General features: G+C 42.7%; 1 protein-coding gene across 1 annotated transcript in view; it reads left to right on the forward strand.

Moving 5' to 3' along the window:
- Nucleotides 1–3,008: 3,008 nt before the first annotated feature.
- The window catches only part of OCLN (occludin), a 32,503-nt gene continuing 8,393 nt past the window's right edge, over nt 3,009–27,118 (forward strand). Inside the window, exons 1-5 of the mRNA XM_073679400.1 lie at nt 3,009–3,166; nt 13,166–13,254; nt 14,297–14,963; nt 16,094–16,255; nt 26,053–26,189. Coding sequence (XP_073535501.1) covers nt 13,205–13,254; nt 14,297–14,963; nt 16,094–16,255; nt 26,053–26,189 — 1,016 coding nt within the window. The 5' untranslated portion in view covers nt 3,009–3,166; nt 13,166–13,204. The remainder of the gene's footprint in view (nt 3,167–13,165; nt 13,255–14,296; nt 14,964–16,093; nt 16,256–26,052; nt 26,190–27,118) is intronic.

Here is a 27,118-nt window from a genome sequence, read left to right on the forward strand (position 1 = left end):
ACTCCTGGACAGTCTGTGGTGCAACGTGACCTTGGTGGATGGAGCGAGACATGATGTCCCAGATGTGCTCAGTCGGATTCAGTCTGGGGAACGGGCGGGCCAGTCCATAGCTTCAGTGCCTTCATATTGCAGGAACTGCTGACACACTACAGCCACATGAGGTCTGGCATTGTCCTGCATTAGGAGGAACCCAGGGCCATCCGCACCAGCATATGTTCTCACAAGGGGTCTGAGCATCTCATCTCAGTACCTAATGGCAGTCAGGCTACCTCTGGCGAGCACATGGAGGGCTTTATGGCCCTTCAAAGAAATGCCACCCCACACCATTACTGACCCACTGACAAACCGGTCATGCTGAAGGATATTGCAGGCAGCAGAACGCTCTCCACGGCGTCTCCAGACTCTGTCACGTCTGTCACATGTGCTTAGTGTGCTCAGTGTGAACCTGCTTTCATCTGTGAAGAGCACAGGGCGCCAGTGGCAACTTTGCCAATCCTGGTGTTCTGTGGCAAATGCTAAGCGTCCTGCACGGTGTTGGGCTGTGAGCACAACCCCCATCTGTGGACGTCGGGCCCTCATACCACCCTCATGGAGTCGGTTTCTAACTGTTTGTGCAGACACATGCACATTTGTGGCCGGCTGGAGGTCATTTTGCAGGGCTCTGGCAGTGCTCCTCCTGTTCCTCCTTGCACAAAGGCAAAAGTAGCGGTCCTGCTGTGGGGTTTTTGCCCTCCTACGGCCCCCTCCACGTCTCCTGGTGTACTGGCCTGTCTCCTGGTAGTTCCTCCAGCCTCTGGACACTACACTGACAGACACAGCAAACCCTCTTGCCACAGCTCGCATTGATGTGCCTTCCTGGATGAGCTGCACTACCTGAGCAACTTCTGTGGGTTTTAGAGTCCGTCTCATACTACCACGAGTGTGGAAGCACAACCAACATTCAAAAGTGACCAAAACATCAGCCAGAAAGCATTGGTACTGAGATGTGGTCTGTGGTCCCCACCTGCAGAACCACTCCTTGATTGAGTGTGTCTTGATAATTGCCAATAATTTCCATCTATTGTCTATTCCATTTGCACAACAGCATGTGAAATTGATTGTCAATCAGTGTTGCTTCCTAAGTGGACAGTTTGATTGCACAGAAGTTTGATTTACTTGGAGTTATATTCTGTTATTTAAGTGTTCCCTTTATTTTTTTGAGCAGTGTACTTACAGTATTACAGTAGTTGAACACTGCGCTGTGACACGTGTAGTCGATGCCACGTCTCGCGATGCACTGAGGAGGGAGGGGCGCCAGGGTTAGGAAGCAGCTGAAATGGACGGTTACTTACCCTTTATATTTGCGGAAATATGACAAAAACAAACCAGCTTGGGGTCCAATGGATCCCATGAGACTAACTAAAGGTTAAAAAAAAAAACAAACATTTTTTTCAGCCCCGATTTTATTTTTTGACCAGTTTAACATGGTCAGACTGGGGAAAAGCCCTTTTATAGGGTAGATAAGTGGCCGGCTGTCCAGTCCAGCTGAAGAGGCATCTTGGAAGTAGCTCCCTACCCTCCATCTCTCCGGTGTTCATTAGATGGCTGGGTGGACACGGGATCATTTACATTTGGAGCTCATTTTAGTTTTAATGGTTATTAATCCTGGTTTTACTAATTCTTATGTAACCCATAAGAAACTGCAGCCTTTTATTTACCAGACTGGTGTCGTTAGTGTAGGGATTATATCATTTATTGGATGTTGTCTATGTCCCTGTGTATAATCTGCACAGACATTATTCAAAACTGGAGCAACTCATGATAAAGCCGCATCCTCTTTTAGAGGTGTTTTTTGTGCTGTTGCAGCAAAACAAACACTATGGAAACGTGTCCTAAGGCTGTGTGCCCACGTAGCGTTTTTCAAGCGTTTATGCTGCGGAATTTCCGCAGCGGAAACGCTTGTAAAACGCTAGGTAATCCGCACCCCATGGTCCCCAAGGGGATTCTGCATGTTCTATGCACATTCTGCGGATTTTTCCGCAGCGTTTATGTTGCGTACAAAAATCCGCAGCATGTCATTTAATTTTGCGGAAGTGCAGCGGAACTCCCGCCATTGACTTGCATTGAGACGCACAGAAACCGCGACTGTACATTTTTACAAGCGGCTTCTATGCGTCTCTATGTGCGGATGGTACCCAGTTCTGGAGGAGAGGAGACTCTCCTCCAGACCTGGGTACCATTGTACCTGTAAAAAAAGAATAAAATAACAAATAAAGTTTATACTCACCTGTCCGGCGTCTTCTCTCTGAATGCCAGCAGCGCTGAAGGACCTTCGGTGACGTCACAGTCATGTGACCGCAGGCCCTTCACCGCTCTGTCTCGCGATATGCCGGCAGCCGGGAACCAGCCAGGAAGCAGCGCTGCAGCCACGCCGGGGCCTCGGGGGTGAGTATAGCTTTATTTGTTTTAATTTTTACGGTTCACACTGTATAAATCCATGCTGTTTGCATGGATTTATACAGTGTGACCTAGTTGTCAAGCACTTTCCAAGTGATGCTATATCGCCTGGAAAGTGCTTGTCAATCTGCATGCGGAAACGCATGTGAACCCGCATGTGGATCCGCATGTATTCTGCAGGAAAAACGCATGCACAATCTGCATGCGTTTTTTTCTGCCAGGGAGATGCAGAAATGCTGCAGAAATTTTCTGCTTCATTTCTGCATCGTGGGCACATAGCCTAAATATTTGGGCACAACTTGCTCCAATTGTTTCCATCACATTGTGATAAAATCTCCGATGTTTCCCATCACTCCTGCTGCACACATGGAGGCCTGGAGCTCAGGGGTGCCCGGTCAGGTGCACCTGCCGTCAGCCAGGCTCAGGCTGCAGCCACACAGCAGGAAGTACCCGGCCATGAAACCGGTCTCTGCAGAGAGAGAGAGAGAGAGGAGCCGGCAGCGCAACGAAACCTGTTCTGCTGAGTTTCAGGTGTACACAGCTCCGCCGCCACGCCCGGCTCCCCGGGGTGTGGGGGAGGGGAGAGGCACTGCGAAAAGGGAGGCAGGGCCAGCACTGAGCCTCCAGAAGTCCTGCCTGTGACTTGGGAGAACATTCAGCTCTGCCTGGTGCTGCGGAAAGTTTTCCCCTTCTTGCGTGGACATTGAGGAGCCCTCAGCAGCTGATAGAGGTAAGAAGTCTCCTGATCTTATGTGATCCAGAGGGTTTAATCACAAACCGAGATCTGATAGTAGGATCACCTGCATGTGACTTTTTACTACTTGTGGAACTGCAAGCCCCAGCATTCACCTGATGATGATGGGGGATGTGTTTGGGAGATCAGTGCTGTGTGCTTGTTATATTCTACCTCCATATTTATTTTAGGGTTCTCTTTGTTCCTGTGCCGGTCACTGCACCTGTCTGTTCACATCGCTGGATAATTCTTAGTCTATGTTTTCTCGGTAAATATCCTTCTAAAGCCGGGAGCTGATCCCAGCGGAGCAGGAGACGTTTCCTTTGGGACAGAGCCCAGCGCTCTTTGTTTGGTGTTTGCTTTACATTCGGTCATAGATGCAAAAATGGGAGAAATAATCCTAACCAAAGTATTCCTTACAGGTGCGGACACGTCCTGAGCGTCTGACGGTGTCACATATGTTATTTACTTCTTGTCAGTCACTGTTTACGCGTCATGATCCATGAATGTCGAGGGGTCTGTTATATGGACCCCATCTGGCGGCACTCGAAGTATTGCATTATGGGCGTGCAGGCAGTCCTTGTGCCTCCATGAGGGACGTTGTTCACCTCTAGAAGCAATGTTTCTGGGACAGAAACTCCTAAGATGTGTGCAGAAGACGCTTCAGGAACCGCTGCCGTTTTGTTTCCATGAAGCGTTGTTTCTTGTGTGGGGTTTTTTTTTTTTGTTTGTTTTTTTCCGGTATTGTAAAAACTAGTGAACGGCGACATCCAAGCAGAAACCACCTGAACAATGGTCAAGTCACTGCTTTTAACGGCTTTTCATCTTTCAAAACCTGAAGCGGTTAAAAGTTCAAAAAGGCTGATCATGTGCACAGCAAGTTGTTTTGCATTGCAGCATTCTTTTTAGTGTTAATTTAGGTGCGTTACGGAGCTTACCCGCCTGACTTAAGCCGCCATAGGCACATGCCCTTCAGTACCTCAGACCTTGCATGCTGGACGCCAGCAGCTGGCAGACCCCATTATATAGAATTTGCTCCATGATGGTGTCCGTCATTTTAATAATACATATAAAGTGTAGCGTACTGATCCTAGCAATCACAAAATGCAGATTTCTTGGGGAAAACTGCAGCACGTGATCTGGTTGCACAAAGGACCGTTAGATGAATTGTACACAAATTGTCATAGACCTCGATGCAGGTTTCAGCATTGAATTCATGAGAAAATCTGACACCCGTGAACAGATTGTTTTTATTCTTCTTACCAGAAGTTAGCGCCAAACGGAATGTCTGCTTTTTTTTTTTTTTTTTTGGACACACAAATATATACTTTCTCTACTATAATTGTTATATATATTTAGCACACTACAAATCCTAAATTTGATTGGATTAAGAAGTACTGCTTGTAGTGTTATCCACGTGTTAGAGACGCAAGACCTTTAAAAGTGGTCAGGACTCAGGACAGGACGTGTTCTCCACTGAACAGAAGAAAAATGGCCGCAATCGCTTTTCTGATCTCCAGGCCCATTTGCCTCCTGTCAGCAGCATTGGAGATACAAAGAGATATTGTCCAAAGGCAAATATGTCAAAACCAGTGCTGCCCGGTATACGGCAAAATGGAAATAAAAAAAGTAATGGCTCTTGAACTGCGACAAAGAAAAGGGGCCTAAAAGGTAAGGGGGCCCATTTCTACCTCCAAAGCAGGTGCAATTTTGCATTTTAGGAGGTCTTGGGCTGTAAAGGGCCCCTAATATTCTTTCACAGGGACTCTTTTCTGTCTGTCTGCCAGTGGATGGGGGGAAGGAGGGTGGAAGGGGTCTACTGATTGGGAGGTGCTTGGAGCTAGTAGATCCAGCTTAACCATGCATTACACTGATGATCATTTTTACTTAATGGCCACTATGTAATACAACATTTCCATGAGCAGTAACAGCGGATTACTAGGAATTGGAGAAGCCATGTTTTTGTTTTAAAAAGGGACAATTCCTTTAACAGTTATCCAGATATACCAATATTGGAAGACTAAAGAGTATATACCGTGTGTCAGAGCGTGGCCACGTTCAAGAAGATTTCTCTTGAACTCTTACTAGTGCCAAAGAAGTTTAAAGATCTGCTAATGTTTTTCTTCTGGATTCTCAACTTGGGACTCTATTGCTGGGACATTCATCTAACTCAACCCCAGTAAGTGAACTACAAAACTGGTTTCCAGTTCACCATGCCAGCGGAGGATTTAACAATGCCAATTGGGGGAACCAATGCTTTTCTTCTTTAATTGTCTATTAATTATGGTCAGTGTAGCCATTTTTAGCTTTGTGGACTTCAGCGCACAGTATATACTTTTTAGGATTAATTTAATCTGAGACAGTCAACATGTGGCTGTTTTTTATCCGTGCAGCAAGTGCTCGCTTAGCGTTGGCACCAGTGTGTGTTTTTTTTTTTTTTTTTGTTTTGTTTTTTGTTTTTTTTTTCCCTCCTATATACACTATATTATAAGACCTTTTTCAGAATTGTTTTGTTGCCACAGACCTAAAGATCCTATGGTGTGACACACTGTGTCTATGGCTGTAGAGATGTACGAGGTGCTATTGCTGTTCAGAATATTGTGATCACTTGTGTTTGTCAATCTCCTGCGGATCATACTGTAATGACTGAACCTTGAATTGAATGTCCCAATGCGAAAAAGCTTTTTACCCCATAGAAATGTTGACAACCTGCAATAAGGAAGCATGAAAGTATATGGCCCCAGGAAACGTCACAAGTCACGTGCATCTACTTTACTTGTTTTCAAACCTGCAAGAAAGCTGCATAGTTTCTAATGAAATCTCCTTTGAGTTTGTTTCTAGATTTTTGGCCTCTTACAATAATGCCGTCTATGTAAAATGTCATAGTTGGCAGCAGAGCACTGAAATTCCTTTGGTTGGTAATCACTTTGATCTCATGATCGTGATGAAGGCTTATGCCTGTGCGCTTGTAGACTAATACAGCTTGGTACTGCCTTAAATGTACAATAAAATAATTTGTAAACGCGTGTTAGCATACAACAATGTTGGCTCTTAAAAACATTTGATGTCAGGAAACTCCCCACAAGGAGGCCTCTCCTTCTTCCCCCTAAGTATAATGCACACTTCGCTCTTTACAGTCTTGGCTCTGGTGATCACAGCAGGATCCTTGGTGTGTTCCTTTAGGAAAATAGAGCTAAGGAATGTAATGTTTTGCAGCCATTGCTTCTCTATGAAGCTATTTATAGACCTATTGTCTAAGAGCTGACCATGAGGAGGTGAAAAGCCAAGTGTTAAACACCTGCATGTGAGATTGCAACCGGGACGGCCATATTTCATATTCTACATCTGTATTAAGCTTTTTCTAGATTAGTTGTATATAATTATACCAATTTGGGATAATATTCTTACTGTATGAATGCTCCTTGTCCACAACCAGGGCTGTGGAGTCAGTAAGCAAAACCTCCGACTCCACAGCTCGGCCTCACTACTGAGCGTGTACATAAAGTGCCGCTCGGCCTCACTACTGAGCGTGTACATAAAGTGCAGCTCGGCCTCACTACTGAGCGTGTACATAAAGTGCAGCCCGGCCTGACTACTGAGCGTGTACATAAAGTGCAGCACAGATTCATCTCAACTAAAAGCTGAGATCCTTAGATCAGGAACAGAACAGACATTTCAGAACTTTCCCAAATTTTTATGAAAACATTTACAGCACATCCTGCATTGTACTACTGAACCCAATTTATTATATATTTTAGGAGTCAGTCCGTCCATTTTATACCGACTCCTACTCCACAGCCCTGTGACCACAACAGCCTGATCTGCTGCCCCAAGCGCACTCTTACCTTGCTTGCACCAATAGAGCAATGTAGTTCCATGGAGGTTTTGTGTTCTTTGCACAACACATATGCAGCAATCCTGCAGAGGTAGTGTGGTATCAAAATAAGCCATTAATCATTAACTCAGTGTTGCACATACATGGGACAAAGACATACATGTGCACACATGTCCTAAATGTACGCATTTGCCTAATAGTTAGCAAATCATATGGACGAGAGAGTCCTTACGGGATAAAGGCTCCAGGGGGTGGAGTTAATGATTAATGGCTTATTTTGACATTTGGTGAATTCGGTTGCATCTTTATGAGCATCCTTGTGTGTATTCCTTTGGAATGAATTTTGTTTGACCATACTCTGGCATGTGATTAGCTAGATTTTGTTTTGATCTATTGTGTGTTATCACCTTAGTCCACAGGTTCAGGTAGGGCAAGCTGTCGTGGAGCTGGGGAGCCATTTCCGTTTATTAATAGGGTGCCAACCTCCGCCTTTAGGTAGCGTCCAGCCTGTAAGGGATATGTAGCACCCTGAGGATTCGGCTGCTACAGGGGTATTGCACCTCAGCCAGAGGTGTGATATTCCACTCCCGGGTAAGGATGGAGTGTGGAACTGAGCTCAGTAGGCTGCATGCACTACACACATCCCATTTCCGGGGGACAGACCAATGGTACTCCCACTAGAGAAATGTGCAGGTACGACAGTGTCTGTCCCTGGCTGGAGTGGGAGGGGGGTGGAACATCCCAGTAGTGTAGGGGCAGATAGGGGGAGCAGTCTGGGTAGTGCTAGGAGCTCATTGGGTGCTGGTCACCTGAGCTCACACATAGAGGGAGTATATAAGGTGGGAACCATCTTAGATCAGGGTCTTTGTAGAGGTTTGGTCAGTCTGTCAGAGTGTAACCTGAGGAGCAGAGCAGAGAAGCTCAGCCAGCTCCAAGGCCCAGAGAGAGAGAGGAGAAAGAAGGACCCAGAGGGGGAGAAGAGAGAACTCCAAGATCCCAAAATTAGACCAGAGGTGAAGAGTTGGCACAAGGGTACCGGATCCCAAGCTGGTGGAGGGCACTAATCCTCAGCCAGAGACCGGAGGTCGTGGGCAGGATCTGCCACGACCACCCACTAAATCCACCCGGAAGGCAGACCAAGAATAGGGTCAGGGAACCCAGAGACAAGGGTTTACCAACAAGAGGCCCGAGTTAGCCGGACTTAGGTGGATCCCTGGTGGGGAAGGCCAGAGAGAAGGAACGTCAGAAAGGGAGCTCAGGATCACGCTCCAGAATTACTTGGGAGTTGGCCGAGTTCAGGACCTGGTGGACGCAGCACGGCTCGGGCGGTCGCTCAAGGCTGGAGTGACCAGGATAACAGCAGTAAGTAAAGACCCTGAACTGCACAGCCCGACTCTGAGTCTCATTACCATCCTCACTGCACCTCCACAACCACCATCCTCTACACCTGACCCCCTGAGGCTATACCCCTCCCGTTGGGGGTTATACTACCTGAGCTGCACACACACCACCAGCCTCAGCGGACCCTGCTGCAGCGGCGGCCGTAGTGACCGCAAATCAACGGGTGGCGTAGTCGACACAAAAGAACATCCAGCAACATCTGTAGGACTGCCACACACTGAGCTTGACACCCTGGGCACGGACCGGGTCACCGCCACTCGGAGACTACAACCCCCATCCGATCCGGCTCCGGGTATCCCCCAACAACACTGGCCCAGGGGGCGCGTTAGATACATAAGGAGAGGTAGCTACACATAAATATATACTTTAACTGTTTGATGTGTTTTTGATATCAAATTACTTCTGTGGATAACCGATTACCTCATAACTGAGGTGGACTTGTTTTTATAATATACATTTTAGAAACTAATAAAAGTTTAATCTTAGAAGGGTATTTTTTTGCAAACTGAAGTAAGTTATTGAGCATGTGTGGCGCATATATTGTGCTTACATTATGCAAAGGTTTTCTGAGCTAATTTCGTAATCTGTGAGTGACGTCAGTAAAGATGCTATGGGCCCAATTCGTCCAAGTTTTCATGCCACATTTCTGGTGTGAAAACTTTGGAGGGTCACAAATTTGTGCCCAACTCTGAGTTATACCTAAATTTTGTGACGTTTGGCGCACGTTTCTCCCAGCTCCACCAAAATTGGTGGAGTGGCGGGGGGGACGCCACAGCGAGTTTAACTCATGACTGGAGTGAGATTTCCGGAGTAATACACAGAGGTGCATGCCACAATTCAGACGCTCCAGATTCTATAAGGCCCTGAATAGAGTAAGGAAAGGGCCTAGGTCTGTGAGGGAGTTGGTGGTGGTCCCCTTCAGGGTTAAATAAAAGTGCGTGAATTGGTTGGGACTGCACTATAGATTTGGGGGTGTGGTATACAAAAGGTTATATATATGAAGGAAAAGACGCCAAGGATCAGTCACACAGCGTCTTACCTGAAAACAAGATCTCGCCCTCCCGCCCAGTTTTACGGCTGGTTATGAAAACGAAAAATTTTTTCTTCCACTTATCAGTGTGGTTTTTGTTGGTTGTAACAGCGTGGCGGTTCTTGTTCTGCTCGATAAGTTTTTTTCGCAAGACCCGCTGTAAACCAGTGGTTGGCCTTTGGTATTTTTTGTTGGTTATAAAGCAGAAAACGAGCATGGACGAGGAATGTTTTTGGCAATGTATGTACGATGTTTTTTTTCCGTTAAATAAAAAAAAGCTGTGGCCAATCCACATAACCCAACATCGGTTTTACAGTATCTTTATTAAAGGGATCCTCTCAGGTCGAGGTCAACGTTTGGTTAACGCAGCCCCAGGACACTGGTAAGAAAAGAAATAGTGATGTGTTATACTTCTCTCAGTCACGAAGAGATGTGCACCTTTTCATGAATCAGGAGAGTTTGACTCCACCACGCCCCCTCATGGAGACCGGAACGACACCGGTCTTGGTGAATTGGGCCCTTTTATGCATTAAACAGGCCAGAAGGGAGCGTGGAGCAAAATAAAATGTATGCAGTGTTACCAGAAGCACTGAAATCCTTTGAAAGCATCACACGGCCCTGTCTGTATTACCACAAATTATGTGATTTCAGAAACCTGAGTAAATTGCTTATTTTTGCAGGTTTAGGTGATTGGACATTAGTCATTTGGGTCCAGAAAACCATTTTAATGTTATTACTGATGATTGTAGATGAGGCTCTGTATTATTGCCATGTGCCACACTTATTTATTTATTTATTTTATAGCCTTGTGCCGTTATTTGTGTGTTTTGTGAAGGCCGAGCCTCATAAACATATTTTGCTTTCAGTTTTTTAGTTGTTTAATCTTATGAAATTGATGTTTAGAAAATTAAAGTGGTTTTGTTCCGAACTGAATCTGTAAGGAGGTACAATCTAATTTGGAGAGGTAGAAATTTCCAACAATTTCCAAGTCGCAAGGAGCTTATGCTTATTACTTGAACAATAATGGTGCTGTGTGCTCATGACCATTGTTAAGACTTTTGACTAGTTCAGGAGGCCTTTTGTTCTAAATAATGCTGTGAATCTGTGTACAGTCAGTCCATTGTTGGCAATATACTGATAAATGTCATTAGATGTAATGAGATCTTGGTTAAGATAATCTGTGCATGTATTTTTTTTTTCTTTTTTTTTTCTTTTTTAATCTTTGAGCCTCATGAAAATCCCAAGGGTTTAGTTCACCTTGTATGGAAACGCCTGCATTTGTAAATTTTGTTCTTGGTCATGGGCGCAATGCAAGAAATTTACAGCAATGCTGCAGCTGTTGCATGATGCAAACTGGTCATACCTGACAGTCCCCTTATTTTCTTCTTATTTTCCATGTTTTACCAGACAAAATGGCACAACATGCTGTATCACTTGAGAATTCTGCAACATGGATTTGAACAAAACATAAGTTTTAAAGTGGGGTGCAAAAAATGTTTTATTTGGAAATCTCTTCACAAATGTGGTATTTTCCCATGGCATTAGGGGTAGGGGCATTCCTACCCTTGAAGACACCAACTGCATCAAATGAATTTTATGCGTGTGTATAAAATATAGATACAGTTTACACTTCATATGACAAGTGGTTTTGAAATGTATTAGGTAGTATTGCGACATAATGTGAATTGTTATGCATAATGTGAGTAGTGTGCGGAATAAGTATAGGGTAAGTGTAATGTTTTGGGTATAGAAATGTAATGCATACTGTTTGAGGGAGATCTACCCAGCAACAGACAGCAGGGGCAGAAGTATTTTAAGTGTTGGAACTAGCTCACAGGTAGAAGGCTTAGTTACAGGGACAGGACTGTGCTTCTTGGATAGAGGGAGATAGTTTGAAGAGTAACAAGTGTGCAGTGCTGCCAAGGGGTGATCCACAGCTAGAAAAGACTGGAGCATGGAATAGCGAGCTCCTATAGAGTTACTGACTAGACTGAGAGACCTTCCAGAAGGCTATATCGGATAAGATGCCGAATCACAAGAAATCCTAGAGCTGGGTAGGGCTCAAGGTAACGGTCCTAAAGAGGACTAAGAGCATGGTACTAGTGGGGGTTCTGAGCAGTAGATCTAGGGTATCCACAGTCGTGGGCTGCGGAACTGCTGAGCGAGTGAGAAACCCGCCGATCAGGACTTTGGCCTAGAAGCTGAGTTATAGACGTAGAGACTAAACAGATAAGCTGCAGGACCCTGGAGTAACCTACAGAGGAAGGATACAGTGGGAATGAAAAGGCTTCTTGCTGTGTAGGAAACTTGCTTAAGACTGTGTACCCGCTATCACTTGTACATAACCCTTATCAAGTTCGGTAAAGTCCCCATTTTTGGAACGAAGTCTCCTTTATTAATCTGTGGAATTCGTGGTCCTGGCCAACCAACACCGCTAAAGGCGGCCCACACAACACTAACTCCCCGACATGACCCACTCTTTCATGTAGCGTTCCAGGGCGTGACAAGAGAAGACTAGTGCCTTGCCCGCTATTACTGCCCCGAGCCCCATTACGTTCATAAAATTTGACTTTGAAGCAAACTGGAAAAAGTAATTGTATCAACCATACTGGTTCTGTATATGCAAGACTGCCACAAATAGCAAAGGAATGCTGTGAATGGATCTATCCATTATCCTGACAACTAGTTATAACCCCCTTTTAGGTATTTTTTTTTTTTTTACTTTGCTGTGACCTGCACATATTGTCTGTCTGAAGAAGGTCTTGGAGTATGTGCCCACGATGCAGATTTTAAGCAGAAATTTCCTGAGCGTTTTTTCCTCTCCCTGGCAGAAAAAAAACGCATGCAGATTCTACATGCGTTTAAGCGTTTTTTAAGCTGGGTTTTTTCAAGCGTTTAAGCGTGTGTTTTTTTTTTCCAAGCGATTTTGAACATCACTTGGAAAAGGGCTTGACAAGTTGGTTACACAATATAAATCCATGCAACCGGCATGGATTTATATTGTGTGACTGAGATTTCTGCTTAAAATACTGCACCTATAGTAAAAAAATAAAATAAAAATATTCATGCACACCTCTCCAGTGGCCCCCCGGTCTGCTCCAGTCGGCGTCCTCTCTCCTCGGCGGCCCGTGGTATTCTGCCAAGACCTGCAGTGACCTCATTTAGTCAGCTGATGGTCGCTGACTAAATGACGTCACCGCAGGTCCTGCCAGAACACTGCGGGCCTCCGAGGAGAGAGGATCATAGCCAGGAGGAGACTGGGGGCCGCCGGAGAAGCGTGTATGAATATTTATTTTTTTTACTCTCTAATTCTTTTTTAACTTGCAGGTACCATGGTACCCAGATTGGAGGAGGCTCTCCTCCACTCCAGACCCGGGTACCATCTGCGCATTGAACCGCATAACATCCGCATGTATACGGTTCAATGCAAGTCAATTTTGCCGCAAAATCGCACAATAAATGGTTGTGCTGCGGATTTTTCCACAATGATAATCCGCAGCGGAAATTTCCGCAGCATGTGCACAGGACATGTGGATTATCATTGGGAAACATGGAAGACATCTTAACAAGCTATTTTAATGCTTTTTCACATCGTGGCCACACATCCTTATTGTACTTGGGTCCTGACATTATGTATGTGTATGCATATATTTTTTATATATATATTGGAATTTTATTTATTTATTTATTTTTTTTGTCTAGTAACTAATTGTTCTTTTTCTTTCTATAGCTAAGGCTTATTCTGTAACCATCCTCCCTGCTCGCAGAAATGTCTTCCAGGCCATTTGAAAGTCCGCCACCTTATCGACCAGATGAGTAGTATGTATCTACTTTGCAATGCTTATCAAATGTTTACTTGGTACAGCAGAAAACTCTGGGAAACTATCTATTGAGCAATGAATCAGTGATAAGTGTTTGGCTGTGCACATGTAATTATTCTGAGGCTTAGCTTGTTATTGTGTTAATGGGTCAGGGCCATACAGTGCACTGGGCAATATATAGGGTTTTATATTTTTGCCCTTGACAGTGAATCCAGGAAATGGCTGTTATTACTGTAATGGTTTTTATACATTTACTTTCATTTTTTTTATTTCTTTCACGCATGTGTCAGACATAGTGGTTTGTTAAAAATAATGAAACATGCAAAGTACAATTTAGCTTAGTAAGTTTTGCAGTTCCAAACCTGGACGTTATTATTCAGTATCTATACAGTCTACTCAGTAAGATAAGAGGCCTTACACAGACTGTGTCTCATTCTAAGAATCTCGGATTACTATGTTCTAAGGTTTCTTTCAGCAGTTCTTTTCTTTCACTTGTTATGTCAGCTATGGTGCACTGGAGAACAAAATGTTTTATGATCCACACGTGACATATCAGCTTGTACCTGAATCCAGGGATTTTTTGGATTTTAAATAAAGACTTTTCAGGAGGAAGGGATAGGCATAAGAAAATGTTAAAATAAGATGTATACTGCTGCTTTTAACCTCCTCTGCTGCAACTAGTATCGGACCTCGGTGTTTAGGTGGCCAAAGACCGCATTGCTTCCTGCCCCACCAGAGTCACAGGGGTTAGAGCAGGTGATGATACCCAATTTTGTTAAATAACCATCCCTTCTTACTGACAAAAAATCCAAATTCTTTTTTTAAAGGTAAGGTGCTGCGATTTTTAATTTTGTATTCAAATTTTTTGATAATGGTAGTTGTAAAGCATAAAAGTTGTTGAGCCCTGCTCATGAAGTGAAGCGTTGAGCTCCGGCTAGCAAGTCAAGAGAAGAGTTAATGATTCAATGACTTTGTCACTGACCCAAATTTTGAAAATCGCTTGTTTTCTCTTGTTCTAACCCAATGTTCACTTTTTGCAGCAAACCGTCCATTTATGCCCCCAGCCAAGACATGTATGGAGGGAAGATGCCCTCACAGCCTGCATACTCCTATTACCCTGAAGATGAAATCCAGCACTTCTACAAGTGGAGTTCTCCACCAGGAATCATCAAGATAATGGCCATCCTCATTGTGGTGATGTGTGTGGGAATCTTTGCGTGTGTGGCTTCCACGTTACCATGGGACTTGGACATCACTGGACAGTCTATGGGATATGGCATGGGAGGGTATTCTGGTTATTCTGGTGCATACAATGGTTATGGTTTTGGTGGATCACAAATGGGCTATGGCTTTGCTTATGGAGGGAACTACACTGATCCTCGTGCAGCCAAAGGGTTCATTCTTGCTATGGCTGCATTTTGCTTCATATGTGGTATGGTAATCTTTGTAATGACTGTAACAAGAACCCAGACGTCCACCACTAGAAGATTCTACCTGATTGTCATGATCATCAGCGGGATCATGGCGGGATTAGTCTTCATTGCTACGATTGTCTATATCATGGGAGTTAATCCTGTAGCTCAAGCATCTGGATCTGCCTTCTACACACAGATTTTATCTTTATGTAACCAGTTCTACTCTCCTGTAACTACTGGGGTGTTTGTTAATCAGTATCTCTATCATTACTGTGTCGTGGAACCACAAGAGGTAAGAATATGTGCCAAATGGGAAAGTCTCAGATTTGGTGATTTTGTTTTCAAGGTTGCAACATTTAAACCAGTATCCAAAACTGCATTTAGAGCAGTAGTAATATCCTTTTGATTCTTTTGGGGAAGGATATTTTTCTCTTGTATAGTCTTCTATTTCTAACAGTCTTCTGATTATAGTGTTTGTACTGCAGAGATGTTGAGCGAAAAGGGTGCGGCAGATCATACAATTGTTCTGCATTTCCAGAATATTCTTGGTCTAATTACTCGCTGATGAACTAGATCTCTAATACTGGATATCTTTATGCTGTAGCAGGATTTTTTTATTTTCCTGGAAGGTGGTGGTAGGTTGTTTTTAGATTCAGAAACTATATATGTCATGACTGGGCGCTGGTGTGACTGTGGATAACCACTTCCAAGACCACCACCCAATCTGTCTAAAATTATTACATCTCCCACTCATGGCCAAAAATGCCACCATAAAATTTGGTTCAAGAGCTCTTGAACTTTGGTTGATCTGATGTGTAAATTCAAAGAAATCCAATTCCGACACCCAATGTGAAAAAGAAAAAAAGATTCCATACACTACTCTTTACCCCTAATCTACATCTACATGACCGCATAGAATTAACATAGGTAGAGGATTGAATATGTTCTATGCCATAGAAACACTGGGGTATATGTAAAAAATTTCTTCCACTCCTCCCTTGTATAAAAGTTACTGTTTACTGAAACTAGCTTTTTATGGCCTTCCTTTATGTATGTAAATTTAGCCAAGTGGCTTTGGTCATTTGAATCTTATGGACCATGCCCAGTTGGCTGAAAAGACTATACAGAAAAGAAGGCCACACCTCCAGGAACCGGAGTGGTTATGTATTTATGTATCTATCTTTACAAGGTGTGAATAATATTGTTCATCAAGGTGGAATTTTTGCTTGATTTTATTTTGTTTCCCAGGTATCTGATGTGCGTGCCACAGAGTTGGATTAGAATGGAGAACTTTTTTTTTTTCTTTTATAAAGTTAAATGTGACCTTTTATTTATTTGGCCCGCATCCATGTATAGTGAATATTTTTTAACTAAACTTAAAAAAAAAAAAATAATAATCTGAAATAAGTGTTATTTTTATAGGCTATTGCCATTGTCTTGGGGTTCTTGATCGTTGTGGCATTTGCCATTATCATATTCTTTGCTGTGAAAACAAGGAGGAAGATCAACGCTTATGGAAAGTCAAATATTTTATGGAAGAAAACACCGTCTGAGGAACAGGGAGATCCGAATGTGGAGGAGTGGGTAAGCGCTAGTTCTATATGATTTCATATCAAGCTGGGGTAATTAAATAAAGGCACCCATGAACATTAGATGGCTGCTGGCCGATGGCCGTCTTTTCCGTCTCTCACATAGACAGGAACGCTCTGCTTTCTATGAACAAGTGACCGCCAGACGTGTGGCAACTGCTTACCAATCGCTTTGTTCTCCCAGAGATAAGCTGAAGTCTGACATAGACGATCAACCTCTCCCTCCGATTATCTGTTGTCGAGGGACCCAATACATAGTTTTGGCTGAACCTGTCACCGTCAGCGGGTTCGGCCGCCATTAGTGTAATGTATATGGGGGGGGGGGGGCTTAAGTCCTGGTTTAGGCTTCTTTAGCGGTTACATTGGAGAATTACATAAACTAACTTGCCAAGTTGGGAAAACTTTATCACCTTTCTCAGGACTGGTGATAACTTGTTGACTGTGGGGACTCCCACTGATTCCTAGAATGGGACGTGGTCCATTTAAAAAAAAAAAAAAAAAAAAAGTGGCAAAGAATGCACATTACCCCTTTTATCCATCAGCTATGGGACTACTGGAAAGAGGCAAATACAGAGGTTAGCTGTCTTTCTCTACCTGTCCTAAAGACAATGATTCATCAAAGCTTTTACTCCAGAGTTCTCACTTAAAAAGCTTAAAGTTGCAAAAACAATTTCACTATACGAGGCTGCTCTAAAACTTTGCAACTTTTGACAGTCATGTGCCATTGTTGTCTAGCGCCTCCAAAGTGGTTGGAGCAGCGATGGGGGCATGGCAACCCAGCTAATCAAATTCTATTAGTCCAGTAGGAGTAAGATTTGTGGTGAGGTGCAGAACGCTTTTCAGACTCACTGGATTCATTAAGAGGCATGCCGGTCTTGATAAATCAGGGCCAATGAATGGAAAAGTGTTGTGCATGCGTGGTCGTCACTCTATTCAAAAGAGAGTGGCAATAACTTGCTAAGTTGATGCAATCTCTTTAAGCACTCCTCCTCCCATCAAAGTTTTAATCCTCTTAATATATTTCAATAATCAAATTACATAGCACTGTGTACTTACTATTGCTCATTTTTACCTTTCTACCCAGTTAATTCTTCATTTATTTGCTCTATGTAGAAACTGGAAATCTCTTATCCCTGCATTTATCATCATCATCATCATCATCCTCCTCTTCAACTCCTGACCCAGCTGCTCCCTCCTCATCCTCCAACCCCCCTCCACCCCCCTCTGCCAGGGACTTTTGTAGTGACTTATGACTCATACAGGGAGAATTGTCCTCCTGTTTCTACATAGAGCTTGTAAGGATTCAGTTAGTCTACTTTAATGTCATAGACCTAATGGAAAACAGATGAATTAACTAGGTAGAAGGGCAAAATGAGCAATTGTAAGTATACAGTGGCATGTAAAAGTTTTTTTTTTTTACCCCTGGTCATAATTACTGTTATGAAGCAAGTTGAAGATGAAATGATCTAGATGACACATTTCCATTGTATTTTACACACCAAAAATATTTTCAGTTTTTACATTTTAAAAATTACAAAAAGGAAAATGGGTTGATGCAAAAGTTTGGACATTTGTGTGCTCAGATAACTTTGATCAAGGTTTCAGACTTAACTTAGACTGTTAGGGTTATGGCTTGTGCACGATCATTGTTAGGAAAGGCCAGCAAAAGAGAGCGTACAGACAGGACAGCACGGGATCACTGTTGATTCTTACTGTGAGGTAAAACATTTCCCTGCCTGTTTGTAAAAAAAAAAAAAAAAAAAAAAAAAGTTTTACCGCAAATAAAATCATTTGCAATTTTGTGCTGTGATGTCGTTTGTTTTTAAACACATCCAATTTTGGAAATTTATTATTCCAAGATATATTGAGCTGTGAACTGTTAAAATGAACTGTTCATAGGACAACCCCTTTTTAACTTTAGCCCTTTTAAAGATCATTTCCTCTTCAACTTGCTTAACTGTATGTAATAACAGTAATTTTGACAAGGGGTGCCCAAACTTTTACATGCCACTTTAATAGGATGACTGCAATCTATTAGGAGAATAAAAATGTTGATGGGAGCGCTTCTATAAGTGAGAATTGCAGTTGTTAACTTGACTCTTTATATAATATTAATTCCTCCATCATGAATTATTAGTTCCTTGTGATTGGCCCTGTTGATGGCAGCATCAATAGATACCAGTTAAATCAGTATTTTAGTGCTTTAAAGTGATCCTTTTAAAATATTTACATACCCTGTTTAGTGATGGCTTACTGTAGCAGAAGTCAGATTAGTTTCTCTAGGGAATTTCTCTGCTACTGCAACACACATGGGAAAACCACAATTCCTCTCTGGTATATTTGCATGTTGCATATTTTGTTGTAAGGCTATGTTCACACATGTTGTATTTGGCTGCAGATTTTTTATGCAAATTTTCATTTGGGTTTTGCAGTACCAGCAAAGTCTGAGAAACCAGAATTCTCTCTTCACACATCTCGTGTGTGTGTGTGTGTGTGTGTGTGTGTGTGTGTGTGTGTGTGTGTGTTTTTTTTGGGTTTTTTTTTGCGTATTTTGAGCCTTGGTTGTGTTTTTGGAAAATGGAGCATGTCACTTCTTTCAGTGTTTTTTCACCCATACGAAGTAATGGGTGGTGAAAAAAAACGCAGGTAATATATTTTTTTTGCGTTTTTGATGGCCAAATGGAATGGGTTTTCTCCACAGAACTTTATGTACATGCATAAATAGGGGCAGAAGGACAGTGAACTCAAAAAAAAAAAAAAAAAAAAAAAAAAAAAAAAAAAAAACACGCAGCAAAACCTACAGATTTCCTGCCAGACATTAGTTTTGCTGCAGATTTCTGACCGAAAAAAAACACAACATGTGGGAACACAGCCTAAGACTGCTCTGCTGCAGTTTTTTGTTTTTCTTGCTTAAAATTTGCAGATTTTAGCTGTAAATTGGTTTTATCCTGGTTTTGGAAGTGGTGTTGCTATCTATGCCTGGGTGGTTATAACTTCCAACTACCGGGAACTTCCCTAATCCTCGGCCCAATACAGCTCTCTGCAATGTCCGGCAGTCCCATTGATAATAGTTGAGGCATTGGTCATTTGCTGGCAGTTCTTGATTCTAGTTTGGCCTTGTATATCACCTTTCTTGGGATCAGCTGGGATTTGAGCAGTCTGACACCCAGCAATGAGCTAGTTATCGCCTTTCCCATCAGCTGATTATTTGTCAAGTTGGGAATAACTCTAAGGCCTGTTTCACACGTCCTGATATTTCTGGTACCGGAGATGTCCGTGTGCACCCGTGTGGCACACATGTAACTGTGTGCCGCATCAGGCGCACACGAATCGGTGGTACAGTTAACGCTGTTCCCAAGTGCAGGTGCGGAACGCTGCCCTCATCATAGTCCCCTGCCAGAGCTGCGATCAGCACTCGCAGGGGATAATGATGTAGTATTGTCTGCTCCCGGTGTATCCACCTGTAAAAATAAGAATGAAATAAGGAATCCATATACTCACCTGTCCTAAGTCTGCTGTAATCCATGCGACCGCTCAGCAGAGGAGACTGGGAGAATGACTACTGCAGCGAGCGGCCCCGGACCCCACTGCGCTCAGTGAATGACAGGTCAACACTCGCTGCAGGAGTCATTCTCCCCGGCTCCTCTGCTGAGCAGTCGCATGGATTACAGCGAGGGACACTTAGCTGAGTATATCTTTATATCCCCCAACTGGTGCTGATTGCAGCGCCGGCAGGGGACTATGATGATGCCAGCGTTCAGCACCCAGCGCTTGGGAACAGCGCTAACTGTATCGCTGATTACTAAACGCCGGTACGTGTCACATGGATGGCATCTGTGTCTGCTACGTGTTTTACATGGACCCATTGACTTGAATGGGTCCGTGCTGTCTCCAAAAAAACGGACATGTTTGTGTGCATCACATGGTCCGTGGAAACACACTGACATGTTCACAGACCCATTCATTTGAATGGGTCTGCTTGTGTCAGTTTCCACACGTACTGGAGATACTGTCACCACATGTACCAGACACACGGATGTGTGAAAGAGCCCTAAGTGTTAGGCTGTGTTGTGCCCACTATGCGTTTTTTAAGCATTTCCACAGTGGCAATTCCGCTGCAGAAACGCTTAAGTAAAACGCTTGGTAGAAGGTCTGCCATGTTCCTCAATGATAATCCGCATGTGCTGTGCACATGCTAAGGAAATTTCCGCTGCGGATTATCATTGCGGAAAAATCCGCAGCACTACCAATTATTTTGCGGAATCGCAGCGTTTTCGCTGCCATTGACTTGCATTGGACCGCATGACATTCGCATCACTGCATCTGCAGATGTGGATACCATGTGGTTCAATGTGCGGATGGTACCCGGGTTTGGATATACATTATACTTGCCTTCTGATGGCCTGCGGTCTTCATAATGATCCGTCCTGGCTTGTCGGCTGCTCGCGATGGTCTAAAAAGGACCTGCCATGATGTCATTTAGTCATGTGACTGGTCACGCGACCACTGACGTTGGTGGTCGCATGATATGTTACATGACTAAATGACGTCATGCCAGGTCCTTTTTAGTCCACTGCGAGCTGTCGGCAAGCCAGGACTGATCGGATAAGGACACCGGGGATCATCAGAAGGGGAGTAATATTTATTTTTTTCCATTCTTTTACAGTCACACAGTTGCATGGATTTATATAGTGTTGTCAAGCACTTTCCAAGTGATGCTAAAATGGCTTGGAAAGCACTTGTTCTTCACATGCATTTCCGCATGCGGGTTGACGTTTCACATCCGCATGTCCCTGGCAGGAAACCGCATGTACAATCCGCATGCCTTTTTTCTACCAGGGAGATGCAGAAACGCTCAGGAAAAATCCGGAGCATTTCTGCATCGTGGGCACATAGCCTTAGTGAGAATTATGGTGAAGCCAAGAAATTTGGGTTTTTCCAGATTTGTGTATTTTCAAATGTTGGGTCCCTATATTTAACAATTCACAAAAAAAAAAGACGAAACTATTCTACTAACAATAGTAAATAAATACCCAGGTGCAAGTATGCTCTGGCTACAGCACAATCATTTACCAACTTTCCAACCATGTACATGAACTGCACATGTACATGAACTGCACATGTACAAACATTGGGTACTTTGTGCACATTTTGATGTGAGTTCATGGTAGTATCCCGTCGAGGAGACTTTATAAGATATGTTCAGCAGTAGTGCTCAGTCACCAACAATGGGTTGAGATGTTACATACTAGTCCTTCTGCTTCGTGTATACTCAATACTTCAACGAGGCATATTGTATGTTTGGCCACTCATTTCCATAGCTGGCATGTAACACCACAATAAAGGGTGACTGTTTCCGTACTTATTAGCCAGGTATGTGGCTTATCAGTTTACTCTCTAAACTTGCCCGTCTAGCGGTGCGCACAGAGCGTTTTCACCTTTGATTACATTATATGTTTATACAAGTGGGCTGGGTCACTGCGGTACAGTCCTGGGGACACTGCCGATAGGGCTGTATCTGTGTGCAGGTACAATGTGAATATCCCGGGGCAGAGGTGAACATTCCTCCTATATAGATGTACTGGCAGATAAGCTCTGTGCCGTGATGTAACCTGATGTCTCACCACAGAGAAGTGTTTGTAATGAGCGGCTGCAGTTTCTGGGCAGGGCTTGGAGTTTCATTACATTGTCAGCTTGTTTTTTCTGGCTTGATGCAGAGCACTTCAGCTTTGTCTGTGTTCTTACTTTTAGTGATTTGTAAATGTGACTTTAGAACTTTTGATTTATTTAAACTGGGAACCATTTATATCATAAAGTTACTAACTCTAGTCTGCGCTAAAAAAAAGTCCTGTTTAAGGACTAGGTTAAGTGGTAAAAAAAATCTGATTTTTGCATCTTTTGTCAAGAATTCATACTTCCATTTTCTGTAATTTGCACATTACAGGCCAATAATTGTCTGAGTACAGGAAAATAGAACTATTATTGTCCAGTCTTGATTGCCACCATAAAAATCATGTCGACACGAGTCCCTTTTACATATTTTGCCACTGACCTTTAATATTTAGGCTGTGTGCCCCCAATGAGGTTTTTATCGCATTTTTGACACTGTGCAAATACCATAAGACGCTGCATTTTTGCTACAGTGAAAATACAAAGGTGGTTTGAATTTCTAGAAATCTCCTGCCCACTGTGCTTCTTTTATGCTACATAAACTGACCTGCGGTGCATTTTTCCAATCCGTAGCATGTCCATTACTCTTGTGGGCAGTGGATACGCTGAGTTTTCTGTGCGGAATTTTCCCAAAGCCTTGCATTGGATGCGGGAAAGACGCAGGTTTTTAAAAAAAAAAAAAAAAAGCACATGCATTTTTAGTGCGTTTCCATGGCTGAAACGCATCAAAAACACTTATACTCTGCGCCTGATTGTCAAATACCAGGAAGTTTTAAAAACAAAGCAGCTTTATTTTAAGCAGGACACCAAGCTGAGGCAAAAAAAAGCATTAAAAAATGTGCGCACACACCATCAAAAAAACGCAAGTAACCTAATTTACATAATGGATGCGGAAATTCTGCAGCATCAAAAACTCACCAAATACTGATCGTGGTAACGTAGCCTTACAATTTTGCATTGTCTTGGGATGGACGGAGCTGGGCAATAATGGTACTGTATTGCTTTTTCTGGGAGGTGTTCTCCTCTCCGACTCTGGAGATGTTATTTATGGTCCGTTTTCTCTGCTGTAGTATTACATGTAAAGGGGGTTTTTGTTTAATTTTTGGCTCCACGGTCATGAAGGTCCACTTGGGTTTTTTTTTTATTTGAGGACTGCCGATTGCTTTGTTCTACCGGAGGTATGCCATCACCGAACACGTATGGAAGAGCCAGCCAGGATGGTTGTTGGCCAAACGATCGCCTGGAGCTTCGTTCGGCTGACAGCCACCTAATGTGTATGATGGGCTAAAGAAATGTATCTGTACACAGAGGGAGCAGAATTATACATAAAATGGTACAATTGCAGGATTCACACACATCACCTGATTTGGGGAGTAAGGGGCTATGCCATACTGCAGGCTGAATTAATCTTCAAGTTTTCTCTTAAAGGCAAAAATGTATAATTCAGGTGTTATAAACATTGTAGGAATGAGGGTGTATATAGACTAGACTGCTAGTGGCAGATCTCCTGTCACATCTAAAACCTATATTGCTAAGAAACTATGTGCAACAAAAGTGGTTAAGGGATCGTCTCGGGTCCATGTGTTCTGTTTTTTTTTGTTTTTTTTTTCTTGAAATGAAATTGCACAACAGAAACCATTCACACTGGATTGTTTTATATGTATCTAATGCCGACAAAGTGTCTCAGGGTGTGAAGAGAAACTTATCGTATGGTTTCTTATTTTTTTTTCTTTTCCTTGATGAGGTTTCAAGAAATCTACAGATAAACTTGTGTTTTTGCTTAGACTTGTGTTGCCTGGTAATGTAAAGTTCAAACTTTTTCTCATGGAATAACGGTTATGATTAGCCACCTTCTCACCAGGGACTGTGAGTTTGTGGAGAACGGTCTGTCAGATAACATTAAAGAGGTTTTCCCACGAGCAAAAGTTCATTTTAATCAATAGATCTTTGAATAATAATTTCCATAATTGGATGTGTTTAAATAAAATGTTCCTGTGCTGAGGTAATCTTATACATGTTCCCCTGCTGTGTACTGTGTAATGGCTGTGTCTGACCGTACAGGAACATGGCCTGATCATACCACAGCTCCTGGGCAGGGGAGGAAGCAAAAGAGGATACAGACATTATAGCACAGCTCATTCTTTTTGTGAGTAAAATATTTCCCTGCCTGTGTTTTAAACAATGTTTTATTTCAAAGAGCGAATCAACTGTTATGCTGTGCTGTAATGTCTGTATGCTCTTTGGCTTCTTCGTCTGCCCAGGAGATGTGGTATGATCAGACTATGTTCCTGCACGGTCAGACACAGCCATTACACAGTACACAGCAGGGTCACATGTATAAGATTATCTCAGCACAGGAACATTTTATTTTAATACATCCAATCCCCATGTCCTATGAGGAACGGTTACAGGATTTGGGAATGTTTAGCTTGCAAAAAAGAAGACTGAGAGGAGACTTAATAGCTGTCTACAAATATCTCAAGGGCTGTCACATTATAGAAGGATCATCTTTATTCTCATTTGCACAAGGAAAGACTAGAAGCAATGGGATGAAATTGAATGGGAGGAGACACAGATTAGATATTAGAAAAAACTTTTTGACAGTTAGGGTGATCAATAAGTGGAACAGGCTGCCACGAGAGGTAGTGAGTTCCCCTTCAATGGACGTCTTCAAACAGAGGCTGGACAGACATCTGTCTGAGATGATCTAGTGAATCCTGCTTTGAGCAGGGGGTTGGACCCCCTGGAGGTCCCTTCCAACTCTACCATTCTATGATTCTTATTGTTGAAGTTATTCCAAGATTTATTAAAATTAAACTTTTTGTTCATGGGGTAAGCACTGGAGAATGTCCTAAAGGGTTTCCCCTTTTATATTGAGGGGTTTGTGTGACAAGGCTGTGAATATTTGCATTTTTTTTAATTTTTGGTAAAGGTGCTGCCTAGTTTAGGGATTAATTTAACTTTAATCTGGTAGAGCTACAAAGAGAACTTTGCTCTGAAAGACTCAAGACGACATGGGCAACCTGCTTGATTTTCATAGGCACAGTCTATTGTGTCTCGCCTATGGTGGGGTAGGGAAATTGATAACTTGCTACCAGTCTCTGCACCGATTTTACAGCTGTTCTGAATTCGTCCTAGCCGCAAGAGATGATTTCAATTTTTGCGGACAGGAAGAGTCTTTGAAATTGGCAGTAAACCAAGCATTAGGGAGGTTTAAATGCTGTGTATTGATCACTACTACAAACAATGCAAGATCTGGAGTCTTACTCGTACTAAAGTTTAAAGGGCTTTGCCATTGGGAAGTTTTTCCAAAATAAAAATAAACAAAATACAAACCTCCTAAAGACTTTTTAGTTACCATCCCCCAGGTCCAGCACAGTCTTCACCACTGCTTCTGCTCTCTATTGTCTTCAGGTTGTTTTAAAATGGAAAGGAGAGGAAAAAAAACACAGCCCTGAGACCAGTGGTTTTGCAAAACCTGGAAACTTTTAAGTATCGTAGATATGTGGTGGCTGCTCGTGTAGCTTTTTACTTGTAGAGGGCTTGTTTAGAGGTATTTTTATTATATCTGATCGTTCAAAAGCTGCATAATCATGGCAGCTCCTTGCTGGAAGTCTAATGACAGTTATAGATGCATGCAGTTTGTCCTGGAAATGTAAGTTTTATATAATCCATTTTGTGTTTTTACTCCTTTTTATCTATTTTTGCTTCAGTTCTACACTGTATAATAAGGAATGGGGTGTAGACTTTTTTTTTTCCCTTTTTGTATGTTTTAAATACAAATTCTGCTGCAAAAAGACTTTGTATCATCTGTAATTTTAGTCTCTCCTGCAGTGTTCCCCAATCTATAGAACAATCTATAATTTTATTCCATCTTCTACAGCAGTGTTTCCCAACTCAAAAGCCACCAACAGGTCATGTTTTCAGGATTTCCTTCGTATTGCCCAGGTGATAATTCCATCCAAGGAAATCCTGAAGACATTATCTGTTGGTGGCTTTTGAGGACAGGAGCTGGGGAACACTGTTGTAAACAACATTAGTGCAGACAAAATACTTACAACAAAATGTTACCGTGTTTTTATGATTATTCTTCTCTTTACTAATGCATTCCCTTGACAACAGGTGAAAAATGTGTCCTCCGATCCTGAGCAGATACCGGCCATGTCCGAATACAATGAGAAGGTCAATGGGTCTGTTATGGATCATAGAAGTGTTAATGGACTTCAAGCTTATTCTGAACACAGCTTCAGATCACAAGCGTGAGTTTTGTTAAGAATGAATGCTAGATTTCCAATAGTCAATAAAATTGTGTTTGGATATTCCTACACACAATATCCACTACAACACAAACTCCAAAAGACCTTAATTTTACAGCAATCTTTCAGCAGCGAGAGACCACTTTCACCCAACTTTTTTAGGGGAGGGATACCATTTTTAAAGAAGCACTCCCTTTTTTTATTTTTTTGCCAAACCTGTGTACATTTAGAAGTAGCGTAGAGTTGGGTGCATTAATATATTCATCGATCAGTCTTCCCAGTTTCCTGTGTTAGTCCAGTCCTCTTCTGGGTCATGTGATGGCTATTCCTACACAACAGATCTCATTGGGGTTTGTGTGTGACCCGAAAGTCACTTTAACAATGTAAGTCTATGTAGTGTCAGAACAAAGCTCCATAGACTTGCATTGTAAAAGCAACTTCCATCTCACAGAGACCTCATGGTGAGCCTGCAAGTCGGAATAGCAGTCACGTGACCCAGAAGAGGACCAGAGTGGCACTGGAAACTGGGGGAAAAGACCCCGATCAGTGAGGAGTGCATTTATGCCCCTACTCTACACCACATATGTGCATCGGTTTAGCCATTAAAGATTTTATGGGAGTGCTTATTTAAAAACCGACACCTACAGACCAATATTGCACCTACTGAAGAGCCTTGAAAAATTGTCTGCCTTTTCACAAAAAAACTGCAAACTTGGATCTTGCTGCCCTCATTCCATTCACGTTTAGAACTGCTTCTAGTAAACTCAGTTTATATTTCCAGGAAGTGTCCTGATTTGTCATATGGTCACGTGACACTCATGTTTTGTTTTCAGTAGGAGCTTCCTTTTCATTCATATCCTGCCAGCGCTATAGGAGCTGGAACTTTTTGTGTTTGCTTCCTTTTAGGCATGCATTGCAGTTGTTCAACTTGC

Source organism: Phyllobates terribilis, unplaced genomic scaffold (genome assembly GCF_046119375.1).
Source record: "Phyllobates terribilis strain yellow unplaced genomic scaffold, ASM4611937v1 Scaffold_1__5_contigs__length_1240528914, whole genome shotgun sequence".
Classification (NCBI taxonomy): domain Eukaryota; kingdom Metazoa; phylum Chordata; class Amphibia; order Anura; family Dendrobatidae; genus Phyllobates; species Phyllobates terribilis.